This window comes from Heterodontus francisci, chromosome 2 (assembly GCF_036365525.1).
Source record: "Heterodontus francisci isolate sHetFra1 chromosome 2, sHetFra1.hap1, whole genome shotgun sequence".
In the NCBI taxonomy this organism is placed as follows: Eukaryota; Metazoa; Chordata; class Chondrichthyes; order Heterodontiformes; family Heterodontidae; genus Heterodontus; species Heterodontus francisci.
The window spans coordinates 141,315,660-141,336,899 of record NC_090372.1 but is presented as its reverse complement, the minus strand read 5'-3'; the positions used below and the strand labels follow the sequence as shown (position 1 = coordinate 141,336,899).

The 21,240-nt window shown below is 42.2% G+C and overlaps 1 protein-coding gene across 1 annotated transcript in view; it reads left to right on the top strand.

Annotated features, from left to right (window-relative positions):
- Positions 1-21,240, top strand: part of LOC137347208 (contactin-associated protein-like 2) — a 1,554,138-nt gene that overhangs the window by 321,178 nt on the left and 1,211,720 nt on the right. The window contains exon 8 of the mRNA XM_068011439.1: positions 6,987-7,136. Coding sequence (XP_067867540.1) covers positions 6,987-7,136 — 150 coding nt within the window. The remainder of the gene's footprint in view (positions 1-6,986; positions 7,137-21,240) is intronic.

Genomic DNA, 21,240 nt, shown 5'->3' with positions numbered 1-21,240 from the left:
CAGATTCAGCAGATGGTTCTTTGGAGACAAGGGCTACCCTCGAAGGACATGACTGCTGACACCTGTGAGGAGCCCTACAGCTGATGCACAGGAAAGGTACAACAGAAGCTACATCAGCACAAGGGCTCTCTGGGTTGCTGAAGATGTGATTTAGGTACCTGGACAGATCTTGCAGCCCCTTTCAATATGTACCAGCAAGGGTTTCCAGAATGGTAGTGGTCTGCTGTACTTTGCAAAATGTAGTGCTGCAGTGAAACCTGGAGCTGCAGGAGGAGGAAGGTGAGGACAGCTATGCATCTTTGTAGAAGGAAAAGGAGGAGCTGATGTGACCAGGGTTGCTGCAGCCACTCACTTAGCTGCTAGAGATACCCATGATGAACTTATACAGGCACAATTCAGCTAACCTGAGGAGTTGCAGCCATTTGGCTCCCCAATGCTGAACACACTGGGCCCCGTCCCCCAAAACACACAGCATTCCCACAGTCAATAATCTTTTCATTTCAATGATGCCCACTGTGTGTCTTCTCTTCTCATACCATTTCCCTCAAGGCTGATTGCCACAGGGAAAGCCAGAGACAAAAATGAAGATGATTGTACAACTAAGACTTGAAAGCAAGTTTATGGTGCATAAACATTGACAATAAAATTGACATTAATGGACTTTTGGACACCCAAATGATTTCCCTTATGTGAATACAAATTCTTTCTCTTCCTTTTCCTATTACTCTACATGGTGCTAGACCTGTGACTTCAGCAAAGCTGGTGGTAGGCTGCTCATTCCCCTGTTCTGACTGCCCAGATGCTCGTGGCCAACATCCTCTGGGTTTTGGAGCTCATGAGGGCCCTGCCAAAGACTGCCCCACCTGTACCTGTACGGAGGCAGACTCTGCCACTGGGGAAGGAGGGAGCATGTGGGACTCTGAATGGGCGGGGTGGGGGGGGGTTGTGAGAGCACCTTGAGCAGAGTCCCCAATTCCATGTCCCCTTTCTCTATCTTCCCTCTCATGGCCTGCTAGTCAAGAGCTGGAAAGCACTTTGCAGCAATTAAGTGAGGCACTGAAAGGCCAAGGCAAGACTTCCTCCATCCTACTTAAACTGCCAGACTCTGTGTGTAGGCCATGATTAAGGGCAAGTATGCACTCAGTTGTCTGCAGTGTTTGACGCTCCATGCAGGTAGCCACTCTTTTCATGCAGGTGAACATCAGTGCAAAGACCTGAGACATCAGAATTCCTCCAATTTCTCTCCAGTTGTATGCTGTGTCTCTGGAAATGGTGACAGAACCTCATACATTTTCTGCGGCTTCTCCAGAATAGTCCACTTCATTGAGAACCCTGAGACTCAGCATCTAGGTCCAGCTGAGCAGAGCTTGGAGGGTCCTGTGCCCTCCAACAGGGTCTCTCTACTGCCGTCCCTGTCTCAAACACCTGCCACCTGCTCACTTGCACTATGTGGCTCACCATGTGACAACCCAACTACCTGCCTTGGAGGCCCCACTGAGGTTTGTGCTTCTGAGCTAGTGGAGGGTGCACATATGTTGTGTGATGGTGCTTCTTCAGAATGCACAATCTCCTCTGAGGACTCCTCGGCCTCCTCATGCACCAGCTCCTGTGTGATGCTTGAAGAACCTGTGGGAACTGAAAGACATGAATTAGAATTGACAAGGGGAAAGAGTTCAAAGTCATCATTGTGCAGATGATCATATTTCAGTTACTGGTGACATCAAATCAACATAAGTGATATCTAATTCTGCACTAGGTATCTGGGAGACTCTATTTTTCCATTTCCAATGGCCATGTACTCTGCCAATCTACTGATCTCCAGTTCCTCCTCTGCGCAGCAGTCAGGGTGGCGTCGACTGGCGGGTCACCCCCCACTCCTCTGCCTGTCCCCGGTGTTCTGTGCTCTCTTCTGCAAGGAGAGAAAGAAGGGAATTATGAATATGAGAAATGGAATAAGAACATAACATTAGAACTAGGAGCAGGAGTAGGCAATTCAGCCCCTCGAGCCTGCTCCACCATTCAATATGATCATGGCTGATCTCATCTCAGCCTCAACTCCACTTTCCTGCCCATTCTCCATAACCCTTCAACCCATTACTAATTAAAAATCTGTCTATCTCCTCAAATTTACTCAATGTCCTGGCATCCTTCGCACTTTGGGGTAGTGAATTCCACAGACTCATGACCCTTTGAGAGAAGTAATTTCGCCTCATCTCTGTTTTAAATCTGCTACCCCTTATCCTAAAACTATGACCTCTCATTCTAGATTGCCCCACTAGAGGAAACATCCTCTCCAGGTCTACTTTGTCAATCCCCTTAATCATCTTATATACCTCAATTAGATCTCCTGTCATTCTTCTAAACTCCAGAGAGTAAAGGCCTAAACTGTTAAATCTCTCTTCATAAGACAAATCCCCTCATCTCTGGAATCAATCTGGTGAACCTCCTCTGAACTGCCTCCAATGCAACTACATCCCTCCTCAAGTGAGGGGACCAAAACTGTACGCAATACTCAAGGTACGGTCTCACTAATGCCTTGTACAGTTGCAGCAACACCTCCCTACTTATATACTCTATTTCTTTAGCAATAAATGACAAAATTCCATTTGCCTTCCTTATTACCTGCTGTTTTCTGCGATTCATACATGAGGACACCCAGATCCCTCGGCACCGAAGCACTCTGAAGTTTCTCTCCATTTAGATAATAATTTACCTTTCTATTCTTCCGACCAAAATGGATAACCTCACACTTATCCACGTTAAACTCCATCTGCCAAATTTTGGCCCATTCACCTAAACTATCCATATCCATTTATAAATTTCTTAATTCTTTATTGCAATTTACTATCCCACCTATTTTAGTGTCATCTGCAAATTTGGCTATAGTACCTTCTATCCCTGCATCCAAGTCATTAATATAGATTGTAAATAGTTGAGGCTCGAGGACCGAACACTGTGGCAACCCACTAGTTACATCTTGCCATCCAGAAAAGGACCCATTTATCCCAACTATCTGTTTTCTGTTGGTTAGCCAATCCTCTATCCAAGCAAATAAATTGCCCCTAACCCCTAACCTAATTTATTGAGAGGATGGAATGACAACATTTGTGCAGGGTGACTGTCAGGGATGGGTGTGACATAGGAAGAAGTGAGTATGATTGGTGGATGTTTAAATGCTTTACCTTCAGCTATGCCTCTGAGAACTGGGGGTAAAGCCTTACACATTGAGACTCCATCTGTACAGTTGCTATCTCTGTCCTGACAATTGTAGAATCGATCCATTCTGACCCCCACCAAGGTCCTTTTATATAATGATCGTGCCCTCCTGCTCTGATTGGTTGGGAAGCCCAGAAGCAGGATCCTGTTGCCATGGCTGAGTTAAAAAGCCATGCAAAGCGCACTGCATGATCATTCGTCTTCCTGACCCTTTGCTGGCTTCCCCTGCTGCGAGGAGATCCAAAGGTTAAAATTCTGCCCTTTGCATTACATCGACTGTACCAGCCAATTCCGTATGTTGTATTTTTCATAATTGTGTGCCTAACATTCCTGAGTTTTGTCACACTTATCCATAAGTCCACTTAAAGTATCCTACAGGTTTTAAAAATAACAAATTAATTTACACTAAACCTGGTTGATATGCTTTAGAATTGTTTACAGAATTTAGATCTATAATATTTGCTCTAGTTAATGTCTAATAAGATATTAAAGTAACCCATTGAACAATGCATAATATTTGATGATAACTGGTGTGCTGACCCTGGGTGATTACAGCATGAGATATATAAATGATAAGGATTGAACAGAGCTGCAAAATGGTCCCAAGAAATTGCCCAAACATGTTTCTTGGCCTAGGTGGGATATATAACATGTCATAAGGAGTGTTCTGATGAGCACCATTGCATGTCTTTGTACATTTGAGAAAAGCTAGTTTGCAGGGCTGAGCAGTCTATCTGATCTGCAAACCTACACATGTGAAACTTATAGGTGGAGATCTTTTCATATCTATGACTGGCCACTCATTGTTTGATTATGAATTGAAGGAGAGAAATAAAAATGAGCATATTTGTAGCTTCTGTATGATTCTGATTTTTATTAATGTCTCTGTGCATTTAATTGTGGTGCATAGGAATCAGACATCAGAAATTGCCTGTATAAGTTATGAATGGTGACTGAAAATCCTTTCAAAAAATTGTTATTTCCACCTGACTTTTAAAGACTGATTCAACATAGTGAACTCATTATTTTGAATGACTTCACTTTAGTGGAGCAATTCGTTTGTAATGTGTGTTATTTTTATGGTGTTTCCAATTAATTGTTAAACTAATGGACTACTGAACTGTCGTTAAAGTTGGTGCTTGGATAAATGAACTTTGAAAATTTCAACAACATTTTTTTGTTCTTTGAAGATTAGCATAAGGTTCTGTTCCTAATATCCTTCCAATAAAGTGAACATCTGTCAAATGTTTTGTGAAATCCTGCTTTTTAATGCTGTAGTAAAATGTTACGGTTGGTTAAACTTTCCTTGGTAAATCTATTTGTTGTAATTAGTGAGTCATATCTAAACAGTCTTTGGGATGTAGAGGTTTATCTCCTAGGGGGTTGAACTCATCAGTCACTTTAGCTAAGTCAGTAATTAAACCGAATTTATTTCAGCTTCTAATACTGCTTCTAAATATTTGTAAATAAAATATTTACATACATCATAGGGCACATTTGCAAATGCTTTACTGCTATTTCTGCAGTTGCAATTGCATTGTGGTTCATTTAGGTATCATTTTCTCCAACTATTTGATGTCAGGCTGGCCTGAGCCATTATTCTTCATTCTTTCCACATTGAAAACCTGTGTAAATTATGTTATGGTTGCAATTGATCTGCATTTGCATCATTTTCTTAGGAACATCTGAATTTTGCTGTCACTTGTTAACTTCAAAAATAGTTTGGAAAAATCATGAAAAAAGGGGACATTGATATAAACTAAAGCAGAACAATGGGAGGAAGGAATGAAACTCTGAAGATTGTAACCCTCATATGGGTTCACAGGTTCATATAAGATAATGGCAGAAAAATGAAATTTTTCGAATTACATAACTCATTAAGGTTGGTTATACTTTAAATTAGGAGCTGTAGCAACTGTAGAAATAAAAATCTACCTTATTTTTTAGTAGAATAAAATTGAATCATTAAGCACAAAAGCAAATATAGACACAAATACTATTTACAGTCAAAATAGCTAATTAACAAATCTGCAAAGACTTTGAGAATACATTGGAAAGGTGAGGATTCTACAAGATGAACTTTTTTGAAAACTTCAGGAACAATGAAGAGTATAGCTAAAGACTGATGGCAGTGTTAAAAATATTCTCATTTTTTAAGGATACTGTCTGCTTTTTCAGATAGCTTTGAGGCTTCCAGTGAAGTGGGAGCTGAAATGGTGACAATCACCACAGACTTAGAGTGACACTGACATTCCTTTCTCTCAATGATGCACATTTAAGGTTGAATTTTAGGCGGCCAGCAGGAGCAGGATTGGAGGTATGGGTGGGGGGAGGGGGCTGAAAGATTGGCACAGACGTGCTTGCCCGGAAATCCAACATTGTGATGTTGGTTCTGGATTTTGTCAGCGGTGGGAAAGCTCCAAGGCGGCATTGCCACTGCAACGCAGTAGGACTGCAATTTGAATTGGTGAACAGCTAGTTAGAATTTCTTTGCATTGAATTGAAGCTGATATTATGGGTGGGGGAGGGGTTCCAATTTAGTCAACGGTGCATGGGAATCACATGCCTTCTGATCCCTGGCAATTTATCGGTGACAGCACCGAGGCAAAGCCTCAGTGATGCTGTGGGATGGCAGCCATGGTAAACAGTGGATAGAGGAAGAGGGTGGAATGGAGGCCACTGTTATTGTAATTCGATCATTTAGCATGTTCAAGACAGAAATCGATTGATATCTAGATACTAATGACATCAAGGGATGTGGGGATAATGTGGGAAAGTGGCACCGAGATTGATGATCAGCCATGATCTTATTGAATGGCGGAGCAGGCCCGACAGGCTGAAAGGCCTACTCCTGCTCCTATGTTCCTATTCCTCTGCAAAGGGGCATAGTTTTGGGTGCTGGGCTCTCTGCAAGGGTGGATGCTGAGGGGCATTAGCGTCTTGAGAGGGGAGCAGCAAGGGGAAGGTACCAAGGCAAGATCGTCTCTCCAAGGATAGCGCACTGGAGGGAGGGGCAGAAACCAGCTGGCATGGGTCTCATACACCCAGTCTTTGTGGACCCCCGTGCCAAGCAGGAGCAGCTCAGAGGACGGGAGGGTGGGCCAGGATCTGGCTGGGCATGTTGGTGAAGCTTGAATAGGGGAGTGGCAACAGCCAGCTATGCCAAGAAGGGCCTATCTGCCTCTAGAGTGCACCGGGCTCACCTCAACTACCTGCAAATGTGCAAGTGGCAATGCCAGTGAAGACTATGGCTTTCCAGGGAGGTCATCACCAACTTATCAATTCTTTACAACTCAGTGCCCAGTATAAATCAGAAAGTTTTTAAAAATGGAGTCATCACATTTGATGTTGCAGAGTTGCAAAGCATATTGATGTTCATATATGTGTAGCAAGAGAGTAAATGCTTTATTCACATTTACTTTGGCCACTGTCTCATTACATAAACTGATTATTCTGTTAAAAAAAGCAAAATACTGCAGATGCTGAAAATCTGAAATAAAAACAAAAAATGCTGGAAATACTCAGCAGGTCTGGCAGCATTTGTGGGGAGAGAAGCAGAGTTAACGTTTCAGGTCAGTGATGAAAGGCCACTGACCTGAAACGTTAACTCTGCTTCTCTCTCCACAGATGCTGCCAGACCTGCTGAGTATTTCCAGTATTTTTTGATTATTCTTTATGCTGTTTTAATTAATTCAGTTTACAGGGCTTACACCCTTCAGCAACATTGTGCTTGCAGAGGACATTGTTGATGCCTTTTTGTTGAATTTCAGGTTTTGGGCTCAATGATGGACAGTGGCACACAATACAATTTCACGCCAAAGAAAATTCTGCCATTCTCACGATTGATGGTGATGATGCCTCTGCTGTTCGGACAAACAGTTCAATGCAAATCAAAACTGGAGATCAATATTTTTTTGGAGGTACAGTAAAATGCATGATCTTATTTAGTATTTGATGAAATTCATGGAGCTCATTTATAAATGGATTAGTTAAAATTAAATTTCCTCAGTTTAAAGTCAGTCACATAGTTGATCGGGTTAGCAGTTTGTAATCCATTTTATTTATGTGGTGATTCTGAACAAAAGGGAGCAAAGGCCATTATATATCAAGTTGTTGCAACCCTTCGTTAAAGATATTTAGTATATTTAGCTAGCATGATATGTTGGGATGTGCTGTACCATAGAGTTGGAGAATGCCAGTGTCTGCTCTTGATTGTCCATGTGAGTTCCTGATCACAGCCAATATACCAGATGGAGGTCAGATGTTTTCCCAACCAGGCAGAAAGGGAAGACAGTGGGAGACTAACCAATATGTTCCATTGCACCTTTGTGATTGGATTAGAATTGACATTGGTAGCTTCCTGAAGCAGGTTAACTTTGATTCGTATTAAATTTGGTATTGTGTATGTTGCACACATGTGTCTGTATGTTGCAGGGAGACCTAAAAGCAGTAAGTGATAATATATAAAAATAACTTACAAGAGAAAGGAAGAGTGATATACACTTGACATAATATCTTTTGGATTTCTATGAACGGGATATTATCTGACCATTACATCAGCCATGTGCAACTCTTCTTGCACGGATTAGGTTATACTCTGCACAAATTGGCCATTCTTCTTTAATTTGTAGCAGTGCTATTGCAGATATCACACATGTGTGCTGAATTTGAGAGCAAATTGTAGCACACAATGGTTTGTGATAACTGAAATTTGGTCAGAAAAAATTTCCATCTGTCTTAGCAGCATATGTTAACTTATCAAAGAAATTTGTATAGAACATTTTCAATACACGTTGTGCCCTGGTGTTTGCCTCAGATATTGGACTATAATCAACATCTTTCTTTGGCCTCCTTGTCTCGGGAGACACTGGGTAAGCGCCTGGAGGTGGTCAGTGGTTTGTGGAGCAGCACCTGGAGTGGCTATAAAGGCCAATACCAGAGTGACAGACTCTTCCACAGGTACTGCAGAAAAAAATTGGTTGTCGGGGCAGTTACACAGTTGGCTCTCCCCTTGTGCTTCTGTCTTTTTTCCTGCCAACTGCTAAGTCTCTTCGACTCGCCACACTTTAGCCCCGCCTTTATGGCTGCCCGCCAGCTCTGACGATCGCTGGCAACTGACTCCCACGACTTGTGATCAATGTTACAGGACTTCATGTCGCGTTTGCAGACGTCTTTAAAGCGGAGACATGGACGGCCGGTAGGTCTGATACCAGTGGTGAGCTCGCTGTACATTGTGTCCTTGGGGATCCTGCCATCTTCCATGCGGCTCACATGGCAATTTTATAGGTTTCTATGAGATTCCCCACTCACTCTTCTGAACTCCAGCGAATATAATCCTAACCGACTCAATCTCTCCTCATACGTCAGTCCCACCATCCCAGGAATCAGTCTGGTAAACCTTTGTTGCACTCCCTCTATAGCAAGAACATCCTTCCTCAGATAAGGAGACCAAAACTGTACACAATATTCCAGGTGTGGCCTCACCAAGGCCCTGTATAATTGCAGGAAGACATCCCTGCTCCTGTACTCGAATCCTCTCACTATGAAGGCCAACATACCATTTGCCTTTTCTACCGCCTGTTGGACTTGCATGCTTACCTTCAGCGACTGATGTACGAGAACACCCAGGTCTCGCTGCATATTCCCCTCTCTCAGTTTATAGCCATTCAGATAATCTGCCTTCCTGTTTTTGCAACCAAAGTGGATAACCTCACATTTATCCACATTTTCCATTAATGTACAATCCTCACTCTCTTGCATGAAGACTCCAGTCTCATCATCTACGATTGAGCATCCGCACTGGGTCCCCACCAATCCCAGTGCTTCACTCTCAGCTGCTAAGAGAGACCGTATGTCAGCAATACCTCTGTCAGTCCGCAAGGTCTCCCTGTTATTATAGGCCCACTTGTGCTGCACGTGGAAAGAGGGAGATAGTCATACATAACAGGAAGAACTACAGGAAGGTGTGCTAGTGGCAGCCCCTCGCCCCCTGTGGGGCTTTCCTATGTGGCTACTCCCGATGTCAGCTCTCAGGGGAGGCAATGGGTGTGATCTGTGAAAGAAGGTGGCCTGTGACTGCGATGCCTCCATGCACCTGGCTTGATTTCTTGATGCCTAATCCCCATGTCCAGCACTGTTGTGGTGTCTCCGTCCCATGTTGCACGGCCTCCCGCGTAGTCACATGCAACCCTAAATAAGAGATTGGTATGGAGCACTCACCTTGGCAGAATGAGCGAGGTCATTGACTCTCTTCCTGTACTGGACCCATGTTCGGGGTGACCCCACGTCTGCTTACTTCCTCTATGATCTCCATCCCGGCTTACTTGGTCAGGCAGGAGGACCTCTTCTGGGGAAGAGGACCTCCCACCTTTCCCTTACAGCCTTGAGGAGAATCACAAGGGAGGCGTCACTAAACTGTGGGGCCATCCCGTGTCATGCCTGAGTCATACTGCAGTTTCCTTGACAGAAGGGTGGCGGGGTCTAGGAGTCACTGCAACACCAGTCTCAGCAGCAAACAACAAAGGACTCAAAGGCAGAAATGCAAGCAGGGCTGGCAGTGCTTTAAATATGGCAACAGCACCTGCTCTGGAATCATCTGACACTACATTTGGCGCATCAAATCCCACCCCATCGCATAATAGCTCTGCGCCTCCATTATTAAAACTGGCCCCCGCCTTGTGATTGTGGTGAACCACTTCTAGGTCCGCCGCTTGGACCCGCGACACGAACACTAAATCCAGCCCTATGACTCTATTCTCTCTTTCATAAGCTGCTTATTCTCTTTACTTCCATTTTCATTTTTGAAGTTTTCTATCTCTTCTGTTTCAATTTTGTGTCTCCTGTTTCTGTTTCCCTTTCTGTTTTATTTTTCTCTCCTTTTATTCTAGCATAGAGTGTCACATGTAATTCTTCAGTACTTTATCCAAATGACTCTTCATCTGTGAGTCTGAACTCATGTGGGTCACCAAGCTCTTTGACTGTGGAGGGAATCAAAGCTGAGCCCAAAGCAGTCCACACATATGTATTTTTTTTCAGCTGGAGTCTTTGGATAGCAACCTGGATCAAGAATATTTCTTTCCCTAGTTGTATCTTCCTCCTTGCTCTTCCTGAGATCAGCTAATTCAGCATGAAATGAAGGGCCTTTGTGATTTTTATGGGAGAATACTGCACCACACAGTCCCTGTATATCTGCTGCTGCTGTTTCTCCTTTTCTTCTGAATTTCCTCACTTTTCCTTCCTTTTTGTTCTTAGTAATATTTTCTGTAACTTGTTACTTGAGGCTTATCTGTACAGAATGCCAAAGAAAGCTGCACGCACATTTACTGCAATGAAATGGCTATGAACATTCTTGAAGATAATACGCAATTTTGCATGTTTTCTCACAGAATAATGGTAGCCATTTTTAGTGATCCCAATGGCCTTGACTTCGATAATTCTTTGCCCTTGTCTCAGGAACCCAGTAAAATAGGAGATCTGATAAATCTGGTAAAACTTGTAAAGTTCTGTAAAGAACTTAAAGTCTAACCATTACGACCACTTCTTTAAAATGAGAGTTACAAAGATCCAATTTACGTTTTTCAATGGAACAGCCTTTTGGTTTTGTTTACTGTATATATTTGATGCCAGGGATAATCAGTCATTGTTTCCAGCAGTTATTCAGCAATCCCTGTGAGAAGTGCATGTGTACACGTATGTGGCCAGAATTTCCTGGGCCCTTTGGGGATGGGCAGGGAGGTGGGAAGGCTAACACAATGGCACGGGAAGGCAATGAGATTCGTGCCCGACATCTTCTCACCACCATGCCATTTTTCAGCGGCAGGAATGTTGGCGGCTTGGATGCCTGCCAGGAGGCCAATTGAGCCACTTAGATGGCCAATTAAGGGTCAATTCCTGCCTCTGCAGGCATTTTTTCCAAGTCAGGAGGGCCCCCACCACTGTTTGGGGAGACTGCCATGTGAAACCTGGCAGTTTCTAACAGGCTCTGGTGGTGGTGGTGGTGGTGGTGGTGGGGCCTCCTTTATGGGCACTCCATGGCCCATGGAGGGAATCCCTGGCGGCAACAGACAGCCTCGCAGCAATGGCACCGCCGACACTCAGCGACCCACCCCACCCCCACCCACGATCACCGGAGCCTGCCTGCCTGACCCCAGTGACCCCAACCCCACTTACCTGCCTTCGAGGGTGCCGAGCCATTGAGGTGTCCTCTCCCTGCAGCTGTAGCCCTAGCAATGGCCATCACTAGCGGTGGCGCTGCTGAACTGCCATCCCTCTGATTGGATTGGCAGCACTTGGAGGTGGGCTGACATCTTTAACTGGACCACAGCCCTGGCAACAGCCACTTAATTGGTTGCAGCTGGCAAAATGCTGCCCCTAGTCCCGCCACCCACCGAAGCGGTGTCACCTCTTGCTTTCGGCCCCAGCAGCTAGACTTAAGCCACCTCCATAAAATTTAGCCCTGTGTGCTACATAAGAATAAGATTGGATTCTGCTGTAAAGTGCTGATGATTGAGTGACCTGCTGACACACACACTGTTAAGGCTCAGAAATGAATAATAACCATTTGGCATTAGTATCAAAGAGATCTTGTCAAACTGTACCCAAATTTCGGAGGGAGGAAATGTGACACGGAAAAAAAATGATTTTTTTTTCACAGAGATGAGCTATGACTATGAGTTGAAAGTGAAAGGTTGACATGAAATCCTACTCACTAAGGGAGATTGCTTGATGCATTCAGACCCTATGATATCTTGTTGGTTTCCTGTCAACTGTGGCATGCAACATCTGATATTGTTGCCTGAAGTAGAACCTGTTTGATCTGAATCCTGCAAACAAGAGAGTGATTGCTTCAGTGAATCCAGCTTCCTTTCTCAGACAATCATTTGTGCATGGTGATGCAAATTCTATAGTGGAATTTGTCCTTGGTAGAATGTGATAGCAAAGGCAGTGAAATTACGATGGCACGCGATTCAAATAGACAGCTGTAAAAATAACTGGCTTTATTGCTGCAAACCAAGAATACGATTAAAAATGTTTTTTTTTTAATTGGAAAATGCCATCAGCTTTGAGAAGAGAGCACAAGTTACAGGATGCGATACTGTGTTTATAGAAGGTATTGGCTCATCCCCATCTGGAGTACTGTAGTTTTGGGTCAGCATATTACCGGAATTACCTTATAGTATTTGAAAAGGTGCAGCAAAAGGTTATCCATCTGATATCTGGCATCAGATACCTGAGCTACAAGGGGAGACAACAGAAGCTGATTTATTTACTCAATGAAAACTCAGAGGGGATTTTACTGAAATATTCATGCTTCTGGGAAAATTCACATGTGAAGAAAGGTTTACCATAGCTGCAATAACACAACAAGAGGGCATGGGATGAAACCTAGAACAGCAGAGGTGAATGGAGAGATTAGATATAACTATTTCAGACAGACTGTTGAATTTTTAGCACAGCCTACCCAGTGAGGCTGATAACATCACTAATTTTAAAATTGAGTTGGAGAGGGATTTTGGTGAGAAAACTAATTGCAGGGTATAGATAATGAATTTTGTAATCTGCTTTTGAACTCTGGGCTGCTCAGATGTATTGAAATGGTATTTTGTGTGCAATTGTATGTTCCTATTTGGGCTTATCCCACCTCCTGCCTCAGATTGTGATCTTCTGCATGTAAGGGCTATAGTCTAACTCTGCTCGTACTGTCTGTCATTTCTGTTGTTTCTCTCAGGGTTAGCCTTGTTTGAATGCAATAACTCAGCTTCCCTAGCTTATCTCACTCCTCAGTGAAAAAAATCACTTGCAGACTCTGCAACCTACAGAGCTGTGAAAACAAAAAGAGAAATCCAGAAAACATGGATAAGGGCACAAAGAAAAAGACAGAAAAAGATAGCAGCATATATTAAAACTGCATGGCCCTCTCCTGATGTAGGGTGGTGCCACCTCAGCTTTAAAGTTCATGACTGAAAATCTCTCACCTATTATTTGTCACAGGTGTTACGACCCAGGTGAGAGGAGTGCACTGCTTATTCTAATTCCACCTCTCCATGGGTCACAACATATATTTAATATTTTGTTCCCACTTACTGATACGGTCAATCATAGGCTCTATTTTCATCCCAGAAAAGAACACACCAACCAGGTTTCTTTATTAAACAATAAAAATGATCAGTTTATTGAAAAACAAGTCTTCACCAGTAATTAAGTAAAGCATAAACACACAGATTGAAATATTAAAGTTCCCTTTTTACCTTAGCTCCTCACACTCACACACGAACATACACCGGTTAACCGTAAAAATAAAGGAATTTGCGTTTTAGAGATCTATTACAATAAAAGACAAAAAAAATTTGGTTAGATGCTTGCTAATTCTTCAAGAAGAGAAGATATGGAAGATGTTTTTTGTTTTGGTTTGGCGTCCCAAATGCGTATAGATGGCTGTGAATGGAATCTTCCTGGAACAGTTCCTTTCAGGCAACGTTGAAGATCAGTTTGGGTAGGCTTCCACAAAATGCAGCAACAGAGGTTTCAGACACAGGCCTTACAGGAGGAATGCAGCTACAGTTTCAGTCTGCTTCTTTCACTTGCTTTTCAGCTCCTCAAGAGATGGAAAACTGGCATGCTTTTTCCAAACTGCTGGAACAAACTGAGTTAGGGATGGTTTGTTCTTCTTGGCAAGTTTTCTCCAACTCCTTTTCAAACCATTATTCATTCCCAACTCACTTTCCAAAGCAAAGCTATAAACAATGGCACAAGAGACAAGCCTTCTGACCTCTATAAATCTTGACCTGTCACTTCTCTGTAAACATGTTCCCCAAGTCAAAAACAACCCCTGCTGGGTAATTCTCTGCAGAGAGGGATATTCCAGTAATTGTTTCTTTTCAAGCTCAGTCAAAAAACCTTCTGGAGAGTTGCACACAAAATTCCAGTATCTATGGAATCTTTTCAGTTTTGAAACACAAAACTTCAAAATTTACCAAAAAAATTGAAGCACTCCTAACACATGGTTGACAGCTGTGAGAATGCAAGTGTCAACTTGGGAAAGCAAGAGATGGCTGTTTGATTGAGGACTTTCAGAGTGCTTAGATAGAGGGTAGTGGAAGCTTGGAAATGAATGTAATACAGTAAGCTAATCATGGGATTCAGCTGATGCTATAAACTGCAAAAAGAAAGCTTGATAACTATTCTGACAGCCTGACATCAGCTCATAGCCTTGAACTGACTTCCTACTTTTGTTACCCTTTAATGACATAATCGAGGTTAAATTCTTTATAAGAGTTTTATTCTGCCATGGCCAGTTATTGTATTGGCTGCAGTTATGGGTGTCGTTGCAGACGATATTTGCAATCATTTTCTTTGAAATGTTATCAGGTTCATGCAAAAGATGTAATGCAGTCACAGAGCAGAAACCTGCAATTGATTATCAGGACTATTTATGTCTATTGTGCATTATAACATCATAATGCAATTGATCCTTGGGAGAGTTGGACAGATATGTAACCAAACACCCAATTTGATAAATGGATACTCCTTTCATTTGTTCCTACACAGCGCCACCTGCTTAGTAACCCAGGAACTACAAAGTGATACAGGGTGGTATGGAGTCACATGCAGTATCCTTGTTAATAATTGAGAACACTAATAATGAGAAGTTTTAATATATATATAATTATTGCCACTTTTTCACAGTTACCTCAACACTGAAGTTTTATGCCTCAGGCTTATTACGGCGTGCCAAGGGAGACATCAGACAATCTGCAGTGCACAGATGTCTTGCTTGCTGGAGCAAGCAACTTTCCCCATTTTCTATGGACTACCAACAGCAACATGATATGGCACTGCATCTTTTCTAAATGGCAAGAAAATGCCTCTAAGCCTTTGACATTGTGAAATGAGGCCCATTGAAAGGTTTGGATTGGGAGCCAGACACCCAAAGATGAGGAGGAACTTTGCTTTTTAATATTGCAAGTGGTCCCCTTATGATGGGAGCCTCTGGCACTTGCTGGAGGGAAACCTGAAAGCACCCCTCCTAGCTTCCTCAGCAAAGAGGTGCTCTAGATGTTCCATGTCAAAGGCCTTGCTATTGTGGTGTCTCCCCCAGCTCCACGAACTTTGGCAGAAGTACAGGCAAGTGCTGCTATGGACTTGCATCAGGATATGGCCGCCCTATTTTGGAGGAGATGCGTCACATTGTGTGAGTGCATACATTGGATGAATGCTTGCCTGACTTCTTCCTGCACAGCACATTGACATGTGTTGCCATTGTCTGACAAATACTCTGTGCTGTATGGATTTGAAACATTAGGAAGTTTTGGGGCATGTATTACTTTATCCCGAACTCATCCATTTGTCCAACAGTTGACAGGAATAATTTTTGAATATAACTTTCGGAATCGATACAACATTTTTTTAATGTGCTCCAAAGGAGGCATTGCTCACAACAGAAGCTCACTGCTCTTATGAAAATAAGGTTGACCCTGAAAGTTCCACTTGCCATGGTCAATGATCACCCCTTCCATATGCGGACTGTGAAAAGTCATCCTATAATTTAGAGTCAATCTGTAATGCCTCTGTAATTGAACCTTGTGGATAACGTTTGACATGCAACTTGGGGAAAGTATTTTCACAAAGATTTATGATTGATTTGCACATTTCCAGGCTGTGAAATGCTTTCTTTTTGTATGTGGGGTTTCAAAAGACAAAATCATTCCCTGTCGATCTCACCTGGAGCTGCAATAAGGCAACTATAATTGGCCACAGTGTTTCTGGATTAGGGAGGGAAAAGTGTCAATCAAGGTTATCCAGTGACTGCTCCTCGAAAATATGCACGTGTGATTGTCAGGTGAGGACAGGATCAGTCTCCTTAAATTTGAGTAGCCTGTCAATACTGATTGTCTCAGCTCAAAGATAATGAATAACCACTTGAGTGAAGCACTGGATGATGCATGAAACCCAGGAAATCAACCCTGAGACAAGTCTGCACCTTCAGGATTGGTGTGGAGAAACCTGGAGGGCCGTGAGCAAAAAAAAATCCTTTTTGAATGGTTTCAGTGAACTTTGTGTATGGCTGAAAACAGACTATTCTTCAGAAGAAATAAAACCTATATAATTCAGGCTATTTAATTGACAGCAACCAAAATATTTGATTGTTTTGTTTTATATCAGAATTTTAATTTAATTATGTGCATGAGGGATTCTTCTCTGAAACTGACGTTGGTATTTCTGAGGAGGATAATAAATATATTGACACTAAATATTGTCATGATGCTGCATAAAATTTTGAAGGATTCAAAGGAACTTACAGTGAGAATTTTTAGAATTCTCTGAGCTATCGATGTCCTGTAACCGAAGTGAAATTTATCTTCTACAAAAGTATAAATCAAGGACCATATCAATTATGCCAAGACATTTTGAAGGTCTATTAAATTGTCCAGCCTTCCTTAATGTAAAACTTCAATATTGCTTTGATCTTCAATTTTATGTTGATAAGTATTTGACAGGGAATATATTGGGGAAAGATTTCCTCTATTCACTATTTGTAACAAAATCATAAAGGTGTTCTTTGTGTTCGTGCTATGATCCATGAACAGAGGAAATCTTCCCCTTCAGATGAAAAATAGGCTATGGAGTGGTACAGTGTGGCCATAATCATGTACATTTAGGGCTGGATTTTGTAGCGGCGGGCACAGAACATGGTGGCTGTTCCGCATGTGACCCACACGGCCGCACTGCCATGATTACACGGCGGGTAACTACTTACCATAATGATGGTGGCCACATCCCCCAATCAAATGGCAGGGGTGGCATTGGCGACGCTGAGAACGGTATCACCTGATGCAGGAACAGGGGCTTGCACCATCTTTAAAAGGCTGCCAGCCCTGCAAACAATGTATTGTTATGAGAAGCCTGTTTTTAAAAAAAAATGTTTTTAAGGACTCGTATTTAAATTGTGGAAATGTATTCATTTGGAAGCTTGAAGAAATGCTGGACTTAATTTTTTACTCTGGGGTCTTTGAAAGCACACTTGACTGAAAACACTTACTGGAAGAATCAAGGAGTACTAAAAACAATCTCTACTAGAGATCACCTGCCTTAAGATAAATAAACAACAGGAACCTTGGACTAAGAGATGTTTATAGAGAAGCCACATGTCAAGGTTTATGGAGGTCAGGAGGTTGACTTTCTGTTTTGGGGTTTGGATTGTTTTCAGTCCAGTTTGGGTGTGAACTGTTTTGAAAACAGTTGGTGTTTTGCCTGCCAAAAAAGAAACCCCCAGCTCATTTTGCCTGCACCTCTCTAAGAGACCCTGAGAAGTCCAGTGTGTCAGTTCCTCTTTCCTCCTGTCTTTGGAAAGATCCTGTGATTCAAGTGTGTGCTGGTTGAAACCCCTGATGCCACATTTCTCCTAGAAAGCCTACCAGACGATTTCTCAACATCTCTAGAATGAACTGCTTCTGAACAGATCCCAGGGACCAGTTACTGTACACCCGGTTGCCAGACCAAAAAGGATAACTGACATCTTTCCATATCTTTTTTTGCTTCAAGAACGAGCAAGTATTTGGCCAAAGTATTCTCATTTTTTTTGCCTTTTTCATATAACAGACCTCTGCAGAGAGAATTTCTGTATTTTTTCAGTGTGTGTGTGAGTTTGTATGTGGGTTTTTTTAAAAAGGGAACCTTCATATTTCAATCCGTGTGTTAATGCTTTGCTTTGTTACTAGATAAGTCTTGTTTTATAATGAACTGATAATTTTGTTGTTTCTTAAAGAAACCTGGTTGGTGTATTTTATTTTGAGATATAAATACAGCATGTTATTGACTGCATTGGTAACTGGGTAAACACTTAAATATATGTTGTGACCTGTGGAGAAGTGGAACTAGAAAAGACAGTGCACTCCTCCCACCTCGGTCATAACAGTATCCAAATGCAGAGTTGCTCCCTTCTCCCCCCATCCCCTTATCCTTAAAATAATGCAGAGTTGACTCCTTCCCCACCTCGGTTGTGCCAGCTTCTCATGGATGGGAAAGTGAAGGCACATGAGCACCACATGTCGTGCTCAAGATTGTAAGCTGTTGGTAATATCGCGGCAAATTACATTCAAATGGATGCAAAGAAGTACTTCCATATTTAAAGTAGGATCTCATCTCTGAGCAGTGGAGGTGCTGCCACGGGGCTTCACCGCCCCTGAGAAGATTGGAACCGGCAATCCAGGCGCTGGTTCCGTGGCGGCTGTTGCCGCTTCGATTCTTCGCACCACCCCACTGCCCCCCCATCCCACCATGAAACTCACTGTTGGGAGAACAAGATACAGCGTTAGTTCTCAACCTGTTTGGAGCTAAGGTCAACAATTCCCAATTTTTAAAAATGGCAGAAGCTCAAAAGAACATCATCTCCTAATGACTAGTCAGAGTAAGATTGGAAAATGTATGGGCACAGGATATCCCTTCACTAAGATGATGATAATAAACAAGACACTGGAGAATGATGAGAGGCTAGTTTATAAGAAGACCATCTCACACTAAGCCTATATAAATCCTGTTTTATTAATTTTATGTTATTTAATTTTTTAATTATTTATTATATTTATAATAAAATTAATAATTTATTAAATACAAACTGATCTTCCATGGCATTGCTGTCTGGTGGTGTAGAGCACAATTGGAATGTTAAAGCTACTGCTTAGGTTCTTGACGTGGGGAAATCATTGAAGTGGGAAGATGGGCATCAAAAAGGATGGTAAAATAAAATGAGGCAAAGGCCCCAGAGTGGATGCCCTTGACTGGGGATGTGCAAAAGACCACAAGCTTCGGGCGAAGGAGCCTTCAGTGCAGTGTCCTCAGCCTAAAATGTTTTATCTGCCCCATCAATGACCTTTCCTGTATAATAAAGCCAGATAAGTCATTGATGATTCTGTCTGCATTGAAAACTCTTCCTATAGCAAAGCAGTCAATGCCAGCCTACAGCAGGGTTTGTATAACATCCAGGCTTGGCTGACAAATGGCAGGCAGCAGTCACATCAGGTAAGTATCTCCAGTAGGAAAAGGTGCAACCATCAACCACTGATTAACACCACTATTGTCAATTTCTCTTGCTATCAATATTCTGGGGTCACCATTGACCAGAGGCTTAACTGGTCTAGCATATCAACTCTCTGGCTAGAAGAGCAGAGCACATGCTTGTTATTCACCGGTGACTGTCTCACCTACTGAACCCTCAAAGCTACACCATCATCTCAAGCAGTGCTTGCCACGTTGCTGCATCAGTGCAGCTGCTTTCACACTCAAGCAACTCAAAACCATCCAGGACAGAGCAGTCCACATGATCAGTGCCACTGCCAATGGATACTACATCCACTCCCTCCAGCACTGTGGCTACAGTAAGTATGTCACAGTCCCTTCATTGTCACTGGATTAAAATCCTAGCATGTCTTATCTACTACCATTGTGGGAGCACCATTGCACAAATCCTACAACATTAAAGGAGAAGGACCACCAGTACTTTTCATGGTAATTGGGACTGGGCAATAAATGCACCCAAGCCAATGTCATCCACTTTCCACATAGGAAATAAAAATTGTGCTGTTTGAGAATGATACCAGCAAACATTTTACAAATTATTCATATCTTTTCTTAGCTATGATTTCTGAGAGACTTGCTAAGAGTGTGTTCAGTGCTTCTCTATTGCTGGAATCGTCAGGGGAGGTGAAGATCACAAAGAAGGGATGCTGTTTACAATTGAAGTCTTGCCACACTGAATGGCCAGTGTTTGTGTAATTCTAGAGTTGTAGGCACAGGCATACAGGAAGGTAAGGTTTCCTGCCTTCTTGTGTCTCTTCAGCTAATCATGCTGACTCTAGTAAGCTCTATAACATTAAGCTTCCAGTTTCCAAGAGAGGCACATATCTTTGATGGAATATATTAGAAACATTTCAAACACAGAAGTGCTAATATATATTAGATTTCATCAGCTCACCACCACCTTCTCTAGGGCAATTAGGGATGGGCAATAAATGCTCACTGAGCCAGTGATGCCCACATCACACGAACGAATAAAAGAAAAAAAAATCCAGAAATTTTGTGAATGTAAACTTTTATGAGTATGACATTTGAGCCAATCACATGTGAATGTGACATTAACTTTAGATATTAAAGTGTGCACTGGACACAACTTTTTTATGTATGGATAGTAGCTATATAGTGAAGTTCATTCCAATTCCACACCAATTTAAAGAGGAATAAAAACTTTTAGGTCTCTGCAATATGATTAAATATCAGAGTCGAAAGAGATCAAGGAAATCAATGGATGCTCTGAGGGCTCTGTCACACACAACCTTAATTTAGCCATCCGGAGATGTACAAGAATAGCCTGGAGGTGGGAGCTGATAAGCTCCTTGATATTTTTGTTCACTCTGGGGAAGCTTGATGGCCAAGAGCTCACTGTTTGAAAAATTATGGATTGAATTCACATAACGCTGTTTCACACATCAAAGCAATGACATGTACCACCTCTTCACTGGGTAAAATAGTACATTTTTACCATCTTCCATATGGCATAAAAGTTAAAATAATAGTGGGGCTTTTTTTCTTGTTTTTTTTTAATATTAGAAATGCCATTTAATTACAATAACATGCTCTTGTATGCTTTTTAGGCATAAGTGCAGATAAAAAATATGAAACTTCAGAATTTGAGGTGCAAAAACTGCAATGTATTTATGCGCAATTTGTTTTCCTCATACATTGTGTCTTTGCAACTTGTCCTACATATATTTGTGCTTTTCCCCCCATTAATAATAAATGGATATCACAGCATGCTGAACCCAAGAGAAATAATGGATTTGACTGAAACTGCTTTGGGCATAATACGATTATGTTTATGCAGAACTCCCCATAAAATACAGTTCAGCACCAACATTAACCCCCACCCCACTCCCTACTGGTTCCTGTTAAGAACGGGCTGTGCAGGGGTTAAAATAGGAATAGAATACTTACCACCACATTTGTGCCGCACTCCCTCCAGTTGCAAGTTTA